Here is a 15009-nt window from a genome sequence, read left to right as displayed (position 1 = left end):
TTTTAAATTATAACTGACTATACAAATTTCATTTTTAATATCCATAAAACCTTTATGAAAACTTGTGTGGCAACATTTTTAGATTGTTTTCTGTATGTTAACTCATGTTTCTAGGGTAGTTTACATAGGAAGCTACTTTATTGTTGGGTAATTTTTTTTTCAGTTCTAACTCTATTTTTCACAGGTACATACGCATAATGCTAAACTCTTCTGTGAAAGCTCCTGTGATTTTTTTTTTTTTTTTGCTTTGCTTTCCATAGAGAAGTTAAAAAGCCTTTTCTATTATGAGAGAAGATATTCTTTGTAATTTGAAAGGAAATAAATCTTACTGCTAAAACAAAATGTAGCTTAGCCGGGCACAGTGGCTCATGCCTGTAATCCTAGCACTTGGGGGTGGCTGAGGCAGGCAGATCACTTGAGGTCAGGAGTTCGAGACCAATCTGGCCAACACGGTGAAACCCCATCTTTCTCTACCAAAAACAAAAAATTAGCCAGGTGTGGTGGTGCGTGCCTGTAATCACAGCTATGCAGGAGGCTGAGGCGGGAGAATCACTTGAACCTGGGAGGCTGAAGTTGCGGGGAGCCAAGATCGTGCCACTGCACTCTAGCCTGGGTGACAGAGCGAGACTCCATCTCAGAAAATAATAATAATAATAATAATAATAATAATAATAATAATAATTTGTCATATTTTCCTAAATGTGAATTAAGTAATTTTGCTATAAGTCGTTATTACGTTCAGGCTGCTATTATAGAATTTTTTTTGAAGAATGATACATGTCTTTGGTTGACCTTTGTATTATCAAGTGTATCAAATTTATCTACAATAGAGCATAGCTGTATGTATTACCTAGAGGCTTAATAAACCTTCATATAATGAGTAATTATGTATTGGGTTAAAATCTGTAAAACCTGTTCAGATTTTCAATATGTATGCCTACTTCCTTAAATACTTGAAATTTTTAGATATTTTACTTTTTTTCTCTCTGTTCTTTGGATTATGTACCTTTGGTATGTAGCGTAAGCTGTAGATCCTATGTACAATTACAAAATGCGTGAAGTTAATACTCCCTTTTCTCTGTTTAGCTTGTGAAAATACAAATGATATAAATATAGAATAAAAATACGATGGTAACTTCCATGTGAGAGAAAACTAAGTACGAAATTCTGTTCTTATATATGAATCCTCCTATTGTTAAATACAATGTGGAAAAAAAAGTTTTTTAATTTTTAATTTTCCACCTTCAGCTTATTTTTAGCTATATGCTTTTTGGCATTTATATTTACTAGGGAAAAATTAAAAATTAAAGGACAACTTTATGTTCCTAAGATTATTTAATTGTGTGAACTCAACTATACTCCATGAAAGAATGATCTAAAACATAATGTTGCATGACTTAACCTTTTAAAAAGGGGGAGTTTAAAAAAAGATAGAGGGAGTGTAGCTCATTAGTACCTGAAGGGACTGCCTATAACATATGAAGCTGAACTTGTTTTGATTTCCTATTCTTTAAATATAATTGTTTAGTCTAAAGAATGTATGTTTTCATTACAAGTATATAATATTTCCACCTCCAGTGCAGCATATTAGTTAGAAATTTAAACCAGTGCATGTAACTTAATATAAATTAACTTAATCAACTTCGTTGAAAGTATTCAGAAAGCCCTAAAAAATATAAAACAATGATTCCCACCACCTACCCTGCAAAGGACCCCAATACCAAAAGGTATTTTACTATAGTGAGTTGAAATTTAATGGACTTTTTCTGTTTTTTATAAGTCCTTCTGGATCAAAAGTTGCATTGATGCAGGATAAAATGCTTTGAGGTTTGATTAAGAGAGAGTTGGTAGCAAGAGGACCTAAATTTACTAATTTTTCTGTTCCTTATCTCTTATTTCCACTGACTATAAACATTTCTTGGTATTGATTTCTTCAGAATTATTTTTGTGATCTTTTGCAAAAAGAAACATTGCAGCCTGTTTACAGGAGGTTTTAGGTATGAAATGTTAAAACTTTGAAAGAAAAAAACCTGTCATTTATTTAGACTCTGTACCTTCATATGTTGTTCTGAAAGGCTTTCGTATTTTCTGAATAACTTACATATTTTGATATGGTATTTTACCAATAGCATTAATTTACCTATTTTTTTCTTCTTGCATATTTTCACGAACTGGTTGCCTCATCCAACTTTTTTCTTTCATTGTTTTATTTTTATATTCACCATTCAATCATTCATTCATTCAACTTTTGGGGTTTTGTTGGTAGTTACAAATTAAATGTTTAATCCTATTATCATATAGCTTACTTTGAATAAAACATGATACATTATTAAAATTGGTATGAAGTATCACTACTTTATGAAACAGAAAATGTTTGGTACAAAACTTTTTTTCCATATTGCATATAACAATAGGAAGATTCATATGTAAGAACAGAATGTTGTACTTAGTTTTCTTACACATAGAAGTTGCCATCACATTTTTCTTAGATATTTATGTCATAGTTGGCTCTGTGCAAAAGGCTTACATAGAGAAATTAATAGAAACAATACGCTGGGCTCTGTCTTCATAAGGATTAGATTTTTAAAAAATACCAATGAGGAAAGACCCAAATGTCAAATAGTGGTATCTTATCCAAGTTTTGACTTTTCTTCGTAACAGTCCTTGATCTAGCCTGAAACTCATGCAGCAACTACAACCATTTTTGGAACACAAAGCTTTTCTTTTTGCATCTCCTTTAGTGCTTTGTAATGGACAGTAAAAATAAATGAATATAACTAACATAATTTTTTACAGTGCTGGTGCATTAGTATTTTAAGGGGCCAGGAAATATATAGGTTGAAATGAATTATTTCAGCTAAAATTTAAGAAGTATTTAAGAGACACAGTTGGTGAAGTTTTTACATGTCAAAAGAGATATAATTTCTCTTTTATCAATTAGACAAATCTAGAACTCTTAATGTAACTGCTTTAAAGTTGGCAATAAAATATATTTTTTAGGTATTAGAATACTGATAACTGAATTTCTAAATTATTCATGTTTATTTCATAGTAATGGTTTGGTTAATCATATGTCTAATCAGAAAATAATCAAGTAGAATACACATCAGATTTTTCTACCATACTGTTTTTTAAAAAATAATTTCAACTTTTGTTTTAGAGTCAGGTGCATATGCAGGTTTATTACATGGATAAATTGCGTGTTGTGAGGGTTTAGTGTACAGATTATTTCATCACCCAGATAATGGACGTAGTACCTGACAGGCAGTATTTTAGTCCTCACCCTCTTCCCATCCTCCCCACTCAAGTAGGCCCCAGTGTTTATTGTTCTCTTCTTTGGATCCATGTGTACTGAATGTTTACCTTCCACTTATATGTGAGAACATGTAGTATTTGGTTTTCCTGTGTTAATTTACCTAGGATCATGGCCTCCACCTGCATTCATGTTGTTGCAAAGGACACAATTTTCTTCTTTTTTCTATCTGCATAGTATTCGATGGCATATATGTACCACATTTTCTTTATCCAATCTACCATTGATGGACACCTAGGTTGATTTCATGTTTTTGCTATTGTGGATAGTGCTGTGATGAACATATGAGTGCATGCTATTTTTTATAGTCAGGAAATTGAAAGGTAATTAGAGTTCAAAATTTAAAACATTTTAATTATCACATATAAAAATGAAGACATTAGTTTGAAATAGATTACTTAGCACTAAGTATCATTGCTTTACTTATTCATTAATTCATGAGAGGGTATTAAGCATATACAATTTGCCAAATCTTGTGTGAGGTACTTAAAAACAGAAAGATGATTAGGACACAGTACCTTCCCTCAAATAGCCACCAGGCTAGTGGGGAAAATAAGTAAGTGCATAGATCTTTATGATTTAATGTGACAAATGTTGTGCTCTGTGCACCCGGAGATCAAAGACTAACTGTCCATCTTAGTAGAGGGATAGGTTTGCATGGAAATTATTTGTGTGCTGAGTCTTAGAGGGCATTAGAGTTTCCTTCTGATGCTGGCATTAAAGGATAGAGAATGATGCATGTAATTGCCTGCAAGATAGTATGGCATGATGTGAGAACTCATGGGGGTAGATTCTCCAAAGGAAATTGGGTGCTGAGAGCATCAGGATCTTTATACTGGGGTTAGTTTTCTATACTTCCTCTAGACATCTTTTTTGATTTCGGCATTTGCCCAAGCAGTTTAATACTCACTATACTAATTGAATATTTGAAGAACTGAACACAGAGAATTTTGATGCAGTTTTGTCATTTATTGAATTAACAAATATATACTGAGTGCTTACTGTGGGCTAGACATCTTGCCATCTGTTTTCCTTTAAAATGTTTCCAACTTATGTGCTAAATGTTGCTGTTCAAATTCACATCTAAGAGTAAAGGAATAGAAGCTCATTATGATTCTTTAATGTGGTGGAGAAATCAGTGATGTATCCCTAAACTTGTAGTAATATGAGGCCCAAAGTCAATCTGGTTACTTAGAGTCAGACACTCCTTTGAGATTAGAACTAGAACCCAAGGCTTGAACTCATATTCTGTTAACCACAGTCAGAGGTATGTATGTAATCAGGTAAGAAGGAGTAATTCTAAGGAACTCAAACATTCTTCATGCTGCATTGACATTAAGGTGCTGCTTGTTAAATTTTTATTATTTTTAGTCAAGATAAATTTAAAGCATTCTATGATTTACTCCCCAAATTGGTACATATCAGGGGAAATGGTATTTAAAAGATGTACTTTTACCACAGTTGCTGGGATTAGTAATAAGTATTATTAGTTGTATTTCCTGATACTCTCATACTTTCTTTTTACAGACAAATCGATGGTAAACCAGAAGAGCCTTCAGTAACATATGCAACATATCGAGGCCCAAGTCACATTAGGAAATATTTAAAGCAACAGACGGGCTTGGCAACTGTGAATACCTTGGACAGAGAAAATGAAAGTTCTGACTCTAATATAAACAGACACATTGACCCTGGAAGTGAGATTGAGGCTGGGATACTGCCACTGTTGTTATCAGCTAGTACAGACTTATCTATGAAAGGAAATCTACTTGAAGGCCCATTAGAAGACTCTGATTGTAGCAAAACAAGTCTCAACACAGAAAGTTCTTTGACAAATAACCCAGAACTGCAGAATATTGCCTCGTCCAATAATCTTTTAAATAAAAATGCTTGCGGGGGTATTGAGAGAAATAGGTCGTCCCCTTCTTCTGTGACGAACTCCAGCTACGATGGAGAATCTGACTCACAGCACCATTTAAGTTGCGAACCAGTTTCTCAGACTAACAGAAATTTGGTATGTTCAGCATTGTTCACAAGAAGTAGCAGTAGCAATGTCCCTTGCAGCCCAGATTTTCAGAGAGTAACTACAACAGAAAATACGATAAAAGAAAACAGCACTGTGATGAGTAATGGGACAATGGTGCAAAGGGTGGAGCTTGTTGAGCCTCAGGGCCCTGCTATTTCTAATTTCTCTTGTACTAAATCTGATGGGAGTGACACTACTGAACAGGAAAGTACAAATTTGCCAAGTCCAAATAAATCAATTAGGCATGAAGATCTACAGTTGCCAGAGAGTGAGTGTTCTGACAAGCAAACCATAGATAACTCATCAAAGCAAGCTGCCACTCACACCAGTGTCATTGCTCTTCAGAGACATGCTGTGACAAACACAGAACTTGTAAATGAAGGAAAGAGATTGTCTGCCCAAGACTCACAGGAAAATGTGGTTGTTAGAGAAATCAGGCGAGAAACAGAAAGTGCCTCAGCTGGTGAATCCATAGCTTCAAGTCATGTAAAAGCTCCAGAAGATAAAATTGAGTCATCACCCAAAGATACTGACCAGTACTTTGAAACCAAAGCCAAAAAGCTTGATTTTAGGTCTCATGATAAAATTCCTCGTATTAGAATGAATAGAAAAGACCTGACCTCCTTAAATTACATCAGTGAATCAGCAGTTGTAGCATGCTTAGGAAATAAAAATGCACCTGAGTTGAAATTTGAACTTAATAGAAGTCACATTTCAGAAACGCCTCTTGACTCTGAGAGTCCTCAACAAACTAAAGTGTCACCTGATGCTAAAACATGTCTTAGCCTTGACTGTAAAAAAACAAATTTCAATATTTCACCTCCTACCTTTGTTTCTGGAGTTGGGATGCTGAGCAAGTTGGATATTCCTGATTTAATGAATGAGGGTTCTCCTGTGCCCATTGAAACTGGGAATGTCAACACTGTTGGTATTTCCCATCAGCCTAGTAAGTGTAAAGAAGAAAATGTGAAAAACCATGTTGAGGCTGCAGGCGGGAAGAGTCCTCCTCTTTCCTTTTGCCTTGAATATACATCTACAATTTTTGAATCCAAGGAAGTTCTTTCTAATAGTGAAAAATGCCAGGTTCTTCCAGGTTTTGAAGCCAGTGGCCCTCACTTAACTGGGATGGAGCTATTGAGCTTTGACTCTGGAAACCTCTCTAAGGATTGCAGTTCCATTTTATCTCAAGACCCTAATAGAGTAGAGTTAATGTCTTCAAACACTAAAGCAAATGTGAGCATAATAGAGAAGTCTGATTCTCTTCCCTTGGAAGCCAAAACTGCTAACATTGTATCAAAAGCTGAAATTGATGGTCAGAACAATGTTCCTGTGGAGTCACATTCTGGAAGAAGAAAAACTATATCCTTGTCCAAGGTATCTTTTTCACAAGCGGAGCCCAGAGACATTTCTCAGGATAAAGTGTCTTCTTTTCCATTGAAAATTACCCATGTTCCAGAAAAGCCTATTTTATCAGAATTAACATTTCTAGAAGTTCAACAGGACAAAAGTTTTCAATCAATTAATCATAATGAGATTGGAGAGAAATGTTCAGATGCTGGCCTTAAAGAGAATTGCCAAGCTGAGCTTTCTCCTGCTACCTCCAAATATGAAGATATACCAGAAACAGAGGTAGATGCCTTAGGCTCTCCTCCTGCTCTTCTTAAAAGTATTATATCTGGGATTTTACCACCTATTCATGATGAAAAAGTCAGTAGGCAAATGGCACAGAATTGTGAAGTTAACACTTATATGATTCATCAATCTTTGGATATTTGTGGGACTAAAAAGATTTCTGGTCACTCAGAAATGGCAGAACTCAGCTTGAATAATATTTTCCATAAATTTCAAGAAACTGGCAGCTCAAAAGTAAATTCAGCTTTTCTGGATTCTGATTCCAGTTTGGGAAAAAATGTTTCTGCATCTGAGGACTCAAGCTTCCTTAATGTACCTTCTGTGCTGAAATCAGAAAAGAAATCCTCATCTTACAGAAAGAAAGAGAACATCCATTTTTTAAATGGTGGTATTGATAGTGTGTCATCTTCCTCTAGTTACCCTGAAGAAGTTAACATGATAATAAATTCACATAAGCCCCAAAATAATTTGGATTCTATACAAGTTATCAAAGATCTCACACATGAAGGTACCTCCGTAACTAACCCGTTGTACCCTAACACTTCTTATTTGGAATTTGAAACGTCTATCTCAATTGGGACAGAAGTAACCCCATTTCCGGAACATTTTGGGATTTATACTGGGAAGATATCCACTGATTTCCCAACCACTGCCCAATTTGACAATCCCGTGGAAGCAGAGACTGGAGCAGTTGCTGGGCCTGCAGTGTCAGTTAACAGCTCAGGCCAACAGTGTTCTGAAGCCTCTGCTGAGCACATAGAAGCCAGGGGAAGAGCACATGACCAGCTTTTGGACCTCCAAAGTAGTTTACTCAAAAAGGCCGACACATTGATTGGTGAGATTTTTAATTCTGTCAGGGAAGAACTAAAATTCAAACACACAGTGAGTACCTGCCAGGAGCACATAGCCATAGAAGGCATAATGAATCGGGGTACCCTGAAAGAAGACATCTCTGAGAAAAACCCATTAGAAGTGACACTAACAGAGATCCAACAGACAGAGGGTTTGGAAGAGCAGGGCATGGAAAACATGTCAGAAGTCGAAGAGAAGCCCTGTGATTCACCAGCAGTTGGTGAGAAGAGTCTTCTTGTTGATCCTGATAGTATGAATGTATCTTGTTTGTTGGAAGATAAAGCTAGGGAATTAGTCAATGAGATTATTTATGTAGCCCAAGAAAAATTGAGAAATGATGCTTTTGAAGATCCTGATGATACTTGGGATTCTGAACTTCAGGCTGATCCTTCAAAAATTCTGAACAGTGGTAGTGTTAAGCCACATGATGTAGTTAGAGAGTTCTTGGTATCAGAACAGCCAGTAAATCAAAGCACACAAATTAGTGAAAATAAAGTATTAAGTAAATTCTTCTCTGTAAGTAACTTAGCTAGTGGCACAGAGTCAATTAAGGGAAGAGAAATTGTTCTCTACCAAAAATCCCCATTTTCTGGAAATGGATCTGGACTGTCTGATAGTATAAATTTGCAGGAATCAGATACGGTTTTACTAGCTGAAGGCATGTCACATAAACAGACAGATGATAGGGTAAAAACACATTTATTTTGTAATGAGGACTGTAATGAGACAATGGAAATAGAGAATGTGGATAATAACAAAACTGAGACAGAGGACAGAAGAACTCTTGTATTAAATTTCAAATGGCCTCCACTTGTGAATGATGACATCCATGCACCTGGTACATCTAAAAGCAGTTTGTCTGATAGCCTTGTATGTATATCTGAAAAAAACTTGCCAGGACACAGTAAAAACACACCTCTTGCAATGTCAGAAGTAGGGAAAGTACACAAGAAGGATAATGAAATAAATATAGGGAAAATTGAGCTTATACCTTCCATGTTAGAAACAGGGAAAACAAACAAAAAGGATGCTGAATTGAATATTCTGAAATATGAGGCAGTCCCTCCTATGTTAGAAATGGGAAGAGTACATAAAATGGATGCTGAAATGAATGTCAAGAAAACTGAACCAAAAGCTAATGTTTTTACAATGGGAGAAGTATACCAAATGGATGCTGAGAGCTGTATTGAAAAAACTGAGGGATCACCTGACATTTTAGGAATGGAAAAAGCTTATAAGCTGAAGGATACCGAAGGGGATGTTGGCAAAATTGAGGTGATACCTATTATGCCAGAAGTGAAAAATGTCCACCAAAAGGATGTTGAAGGGTATATTGTAAAGACTGAGATGGCACCTGTTACAATTCACATGGAAAATATTTACCAAACGCATGCTGAAGGGGATATTGGCAAGACTGGGGCAATACCCTTGTCAGAATTGGAAAATATCTACCGAAAAGATGGTGAAGGGATTAGTGAAAAGGCTAAAGTAATACCCATTACATTAGCAATGGAAAATGCTTACCAAAAGGATGCTGAAGGGGATATTGCAAAGGCTGAAGTGATGCCTGTGAGGTTAGAAATGGAAAATACGTACCCAAAGGATACTGAAAGAGATAGTGGCAAAACTGAGGTGATGCCCATTGCATTAGAGGTAGTAAATACTTACCAAAAAAATGCCAAAGGGTTTACTGGGAACACTGAGGGATCTATGTTGAAAATGGAAGCTACTTACCAAAAGACTGCTGAAGAGGTCATTAAGAATACTGAAATAGTACCGTGTGTGTTAAAAGTGAAGGAAGCACACGAGGCAGCACCTGCCCCCTTAGAAATAGAAAAAGCATGCAAGAGAGATGTTAAAGATACTATTGGAGCAACTGTGTCCATACCCTCTGTGATAGAAATGGAAGAAATATCCCCAGAAGATTGTGGTGAGAATATTGGGAAACACAAAGTGTTACCCACAATGGTAGACATTGAGAAAATACATGGAACAGGACTGGGATTGACCATTACACAAGTGGAGGCCATGCCTCCTGCATTTGAAAGTAAAACACTACAAGAGTATGCTGAAGGGAGTTTTGGAGAAACAAAGGAAGAACCTACTGAAATAAAGGAAGGCTTGATAGCACATGAGAATAGACTTGCTACACATTTCAGGGGTTATGAATCCCCTACATTAAGTAAGGATTATGAGGGCTACCCAGCCCCAGCAATGCCAGATTTTCAACCTGGAGATACCATAGCAAGACTAGACAAAAGAATGTCTCTTACTGCAATACATGACAAGAGGAGAGAGACAGATTATAGTGGCAAAAAAGGATATAATTTAGCTTTCGTTTCTCAAGATGAACAAGAAAATTCTTCCTTTACTATATTATACGAAGAGCCCCTTCAAGAAGAGGACAAGTATGCTTCCGCGGAAGCAAGCCAAACACGGTCTGTCTGGTTTCCTGATACGTCCCCTGACAGCATGCCTGTTGTGGCATGTGAAAGGTCTGAGAGTAGAACTGACCTTGTCCATCACTTTGAAAAAAGTACTAAATTAGGTGAGACATTTGATAGTGATAGTTCAGAAATGTTCTTATCAGTGGAGGCCAAAAGGTACAAAATTTATCCTTTAGCGTTGTCTCCCATTTATGAGGATGACAGCTCACAGGAGGACATTCTATCCAGTGAGGTTTCACCTGGTCACCATGGCCCCAGCAAATCAAGAGAGAGTGAAAACCAGCCCTCTTCTGTTTTATCCCTTCTCCAGTCAGTGTCAGAGCGTTTAAAGATGAATTTTGATGAAGATGACAGAGAGGCAGCTGAGGAGGAAGAAGAGGAGGAGGCAGCAGTATTGCATAAAGATCTGAGAGCTGGAAGTGGGGAGCATGTTACCTTCCAGTTGCCAGATCCTTCTATCACATTTTACCCTGATGACCAGGAAAGCATTGGAATTTCTAAGAATTCATATGTGATGCCAAGTGAACCTACTACCTCCAATCTGCAAGTTGGTCTGTGGCCAGAAAAGACCTCATTTCTCCAGAAATCTGACCTTACTTCTAAACTACATTCTTCTTTAAAGAGTGCTTATCATCAGTATCTGCAGACTTCCCAAAGTCATTCCTTAGAAAAAGGAGCCAGATTTGGTGGAATTCTTCAGGAACCAGTGTCCAAGTATTTCCGTGTTCAAGACAACCCAGGCAGATTGAGCCCATTTATAGAGGTAAGTTATTTTGTTTATTATATTAATAATAATTATTAAAGCTTTGGGTCATGAAATTATCTAAAGGCTTATTAAGAAAAATCGATGTTTTGGCCAAGCATGCTGGCTCACTCCTGTAATCCCCGCACTTTGGGAGGCCGAGGCAGGTGGATCACGAGGTCAGGAGTTCAAGACCAGCCTGGCCAAGATGGTGAAACCTCATCTCTACTAAAAATAAAAAAAAAATTGCCAGGCATGGTGGCGGGCGCCTATAATCCTAGCTACTGGGGAGGCTGAGGCAGAGAATGGTTTGAACCCGGGAGGCAGAGGTTGCAGTGAGCCAAGACCGCACCAATGTACTCCAGCCTGGGCGACAGAGTGAGACTCCATCTCAAACAAACAAAACAAAAAAGAAAATTAATGTTTTGAGGTTGTAGAAGTTACATAAAGTTTGTTTCATAAAAATACCAGATTTATTCTTTGGTTGAAACATATCATAACTCATGTATTTTAGCTGGACTACTTAGGAAACAAAATTGCTTGGTCAGAATTTAAAAAGCATAATACTGAAGCAAGGTTATTTTGAAGTATTTTGCTAATATTTTTCAAGCTAAATTAAGTGACAGTCTAAATTTCTCAAGGTACTGTATGTGGGAAAATTGTCAGTTTGCATTTAGCTTATTAGTCTAATGAAAAATCTTTCTGTTAAGTAAAATTTGTAAGTATTTGACAGCAGCCTGTCACTACAACTCATGTTGTTGTTCATGCAACGCAGGGCAGTGAACAACCTAAATCAAACAAAAAGAACTGAAAACATTATAGCTGGAAAATGTCTTCAATTCAATTACATTTTTCTTTGATTTAGAAAATTTAAATATTTAATGTAGAATATTTATTAAATATGGGACTTTCCTTTCTGGCATTTCCAAGATGATGGTACTTTCAAGATAAAGATACAGGATGTCCAAGGCCTGTACCTTTACCTCAAACAATCTTCATGGCAAATAGTAATACTCAAAGACCAAACCAAAACTTACAAAGCAAAGTCGTTTTGAAGGACATGATGGGATTTGAAGAAATATTTCTTTCATGGTTCTCCACTGCCTACCAAATCAAGTGGCACCTCTTAACTCTGCATTATAAGGCCCCCAAGTTCTGTTTTGCCAACCTTGTCTCCCCACACTCTGGGTGCACACTCTGTGTTTCCTACCAGTGCACTTTTCCCCAGGATGGTTCTCTTCCTAGAATTTCTTTATTCACTATCCCATCACAACCTGCCACATTTTCCATTCACTGAAATGTTGTTTTTCAAGATCCCTCAATACCACTTCCTCAGAAAAGCCTCTTTGAATCTCTGTGTGCCCTTACCTCCATGCTGGTGCCATTTCCACAACCTAGTGTTTTCCTTGTGAATGTAACTTAGGCTTAGAAGAGCTATGCAAATATGACCATCTATTTACCCATTCTAAGCTGTGTACTTCTTGAGGGCAGAGACAACGTGTTAATTTCCTATATGTTTGTATTTATATCACTTTTATCTAGCGAAGCACCTAGCTCATAATGATCACTAACTAAATATGTGATAAATTGGATACATGACTGCTAAGAAAATGAATTATGCATCTTTCACCGATGTTTCTTGAAGCTTACTTTTCCACTTTTATTATTTCAGAATGTTGACAAAGAAACTCTGAGATATAACCCAAGACCTGGGAAGGTAAGGATAACTTTCTCAAACTAAGATGAAGGTTAAAGATTAGGTGACTTTCAGGCTTGAGGAATTTAATATACGTGACTTAGAAAATGATTTCAAGGATTTAACATCTAAAGTAACATTTGCTTTTGTATATTTAGGATGTTTATTTCTATGTTCTAGGACATTTTAGAATTTAAAATACATTCTAAAAATTAGTTATTGTAGCTACTTACTGCTATTTACTGTGTTGCAGATGGTTATCTATGATCTCCATGAAAGTAAATATAAACGAGAAGTCTACTGTAATATTCCTGATGCTACATCATGGTCTTTTCCAAATGGAGTTCTAATAAAAGTTGTAAGGGGCTGGTAAGAAGTCTCTTAAAATTTTATAGCATATTTTCTTAAAGTAAATGTGTCTTCTTGCCGTTAATGCTTTTTTTGCTATTTTTTATTAAAGTCATATTTTCCTTCCTCTACTTTTCGACAGAATATTTTGAAACATTATTGTTAGTGTGTTATAACTTAATTGTTCTCTTTATTTACTATGGCATAAAATATAATCTGTTTTTAGTGCTTAAGCCAATAAGTTGCAAGACCTAATCTATACAATCAGTACCATTCTGTAACTGCATTATTAGCAGATAGATTTGGCAAGTTTGGGTGAATGCTTCAGTTGAGTGAAGCATAGCTTTGAAAATGAGTTCAGAATTTGTGGGATGCTGAGGAATGTGAAGGCCACATAGTTAAAGTTGTTCATATAACTTGCTTAGAAGTGAAGGAATCTTTGTATGGTCTAAAAATGAGGGGCAACCGCATCTGTTTATTATGGACCATGAGCCATGGGCAAGCTGGAGCCAGAATTTAGCTGTCCAGTGTTTAGGTTACCCAGGTAAGCATTCACGTCTTAAATCATATGGTATAATCTCATCTTCATATAATAAGATGGGACTTGTGTCCTGTGTTACTCGGCAACAAGAAAATTAGAAGTATAATTAGGAATTGTTGCACTATTGTTTTTAATGCAACTGTATAGTTTTGTATAGACCACATCTATAAAGAGCATACATACCTAAATATAGACATAGAAATGTATTATGGTACTATGTTCAGAAAGTATTTCTATTTCCAAGGTATATGCACTTTTATTTTTTCTTTCCTATTCACCTATACTTAAATTAGCATATATCGTTTCAAAAAAAAATAGAGTTATATGCTAATAGTGGAAGATATCCCAGCTTAAAAAAATTAAGTAGACAAAATGGTCTGTGACTTATATGCCTCAGTTCTTAGAAAATTAAATATAAGTCATCATTGCATTTCTCTTTGTTTAGCTGGATTTTATATGAGAAACCACATTTCCGAGGTCAGAAATGTGTGCTGGAAGAAGGGGAAAAGGTTTTAAATCGTGACTGGATTCTTCAGAACAGAAGACATCCACAAAGAAACTTTGTATTGGGTTCTATCAAACGTGTCTTAAAGGTAACAACTGTAGATTTTTCTCCTGTTTTTTATTTGATTTTATTTGTCATATAGTAAACCTGTGCTATGACCTGGCAATGTTTACAAATCATTGCTAATTTTTGTGCTGTTACTAATCTTCATTATCATATTGATAATCTTTTGAGTTTATGCAAATAGAGTGAATGGTAATTAAAAATATTAACCAGAGGTAATCTAGTTTATAAAATGTTACATGGGCTGGGCGCGGTGGCTCACACCAGTAATCCCAGCCTTTGGGAGGCTGAGGCGGGCAGATCACCTAAGATTGGGAGTTCAAGACCATCCTGGCCAACATGGTGAAATCCTGTCTCTACTAAAAATACAAAAATTAGCTGAGTGTGGTAGTGCAAGTCTGTAATCCCAGCTGCTCTGGAGGCTGAGGCACAAGAATCACTTGAACCCAGGACATGGAGGTTGCAGTGAATCAAGATCGTGCCACCGCACTCCAGCCTGGGCGACAAAGTGAGACTCAGTCTCAAAAAACAATAATAAATAAAGATATAAAATGTTACATGAGGTACTATATATTTTTTAATAGGATTATACTATTGCTATTAAAATATGCTAATAGGAATAGTATACTCCTATTATATAGCATACTATATACTATACTGTAATAGTATAGTGCTATAGTAGTATACTACTATATTAGTGTACTACTATAATAGTATACTACTGCTCCTACTGTAATACTCCTAGTGGTATATAATAGTATAGTATTGGCTGGGCACTGTGGCTCACACCTGCAATCCCAGCACTTTGGGAACTGAGGTGGGTAGATCACTTGAGGTCAGGAGT

At 36.2% G+C, this 15009-nt stretch overlaps 1 protein-coding gene across 1 annotated transcript in view; it reads left to right on the top strand.

Moving 5' to 3' along the window:
* The window catches only part of CRYBG3 (crystallin beta-gamma domain containing 3), a 125229-nt gene that overhangs the window by 49336 nt on the left and 60884 nt on the right, over positions 1–15009 (top strand). Inside the window, exons 4-7 of the mRNA XM_033211535.1 lie at positions 4841–11033; positions 12685–12729; positions 12962–13077; positions 14043–14190. Of these exons, the coding sequence (XP_033067426.1) occupies positions 4841–11033; positions 12685–12729; positions 12962–13077; positions 14043–14190 (6502 nt within the window). The remainder of the gene's footprint in view (positions 1–4840; positions 11034–12684; positions 12730–12961; positions 13078–14042; positions 14191–15009) is intronic.

Source organism: Trachypithecus francoisi, unplaced genomic scaffold, assembly GCF_009764315.1.
Source record: "Trachypithecus francoisi isolate TF-2019V2 unplaced genomic scaffold, Tfra_2.0 Lachesis_group0, whole genome shotgun sequence".
NCBI classification, from domain to species: domain Eukaryota; kingdom Metazoa; phylum Chordata; class Mammalia; order Primates; family Cercopithecidae; genus Trachypithecus; species Trachypithecus francoisi.
This window is presented reverse-complemented; position numbering and strand designations above follow the sequence as displayed.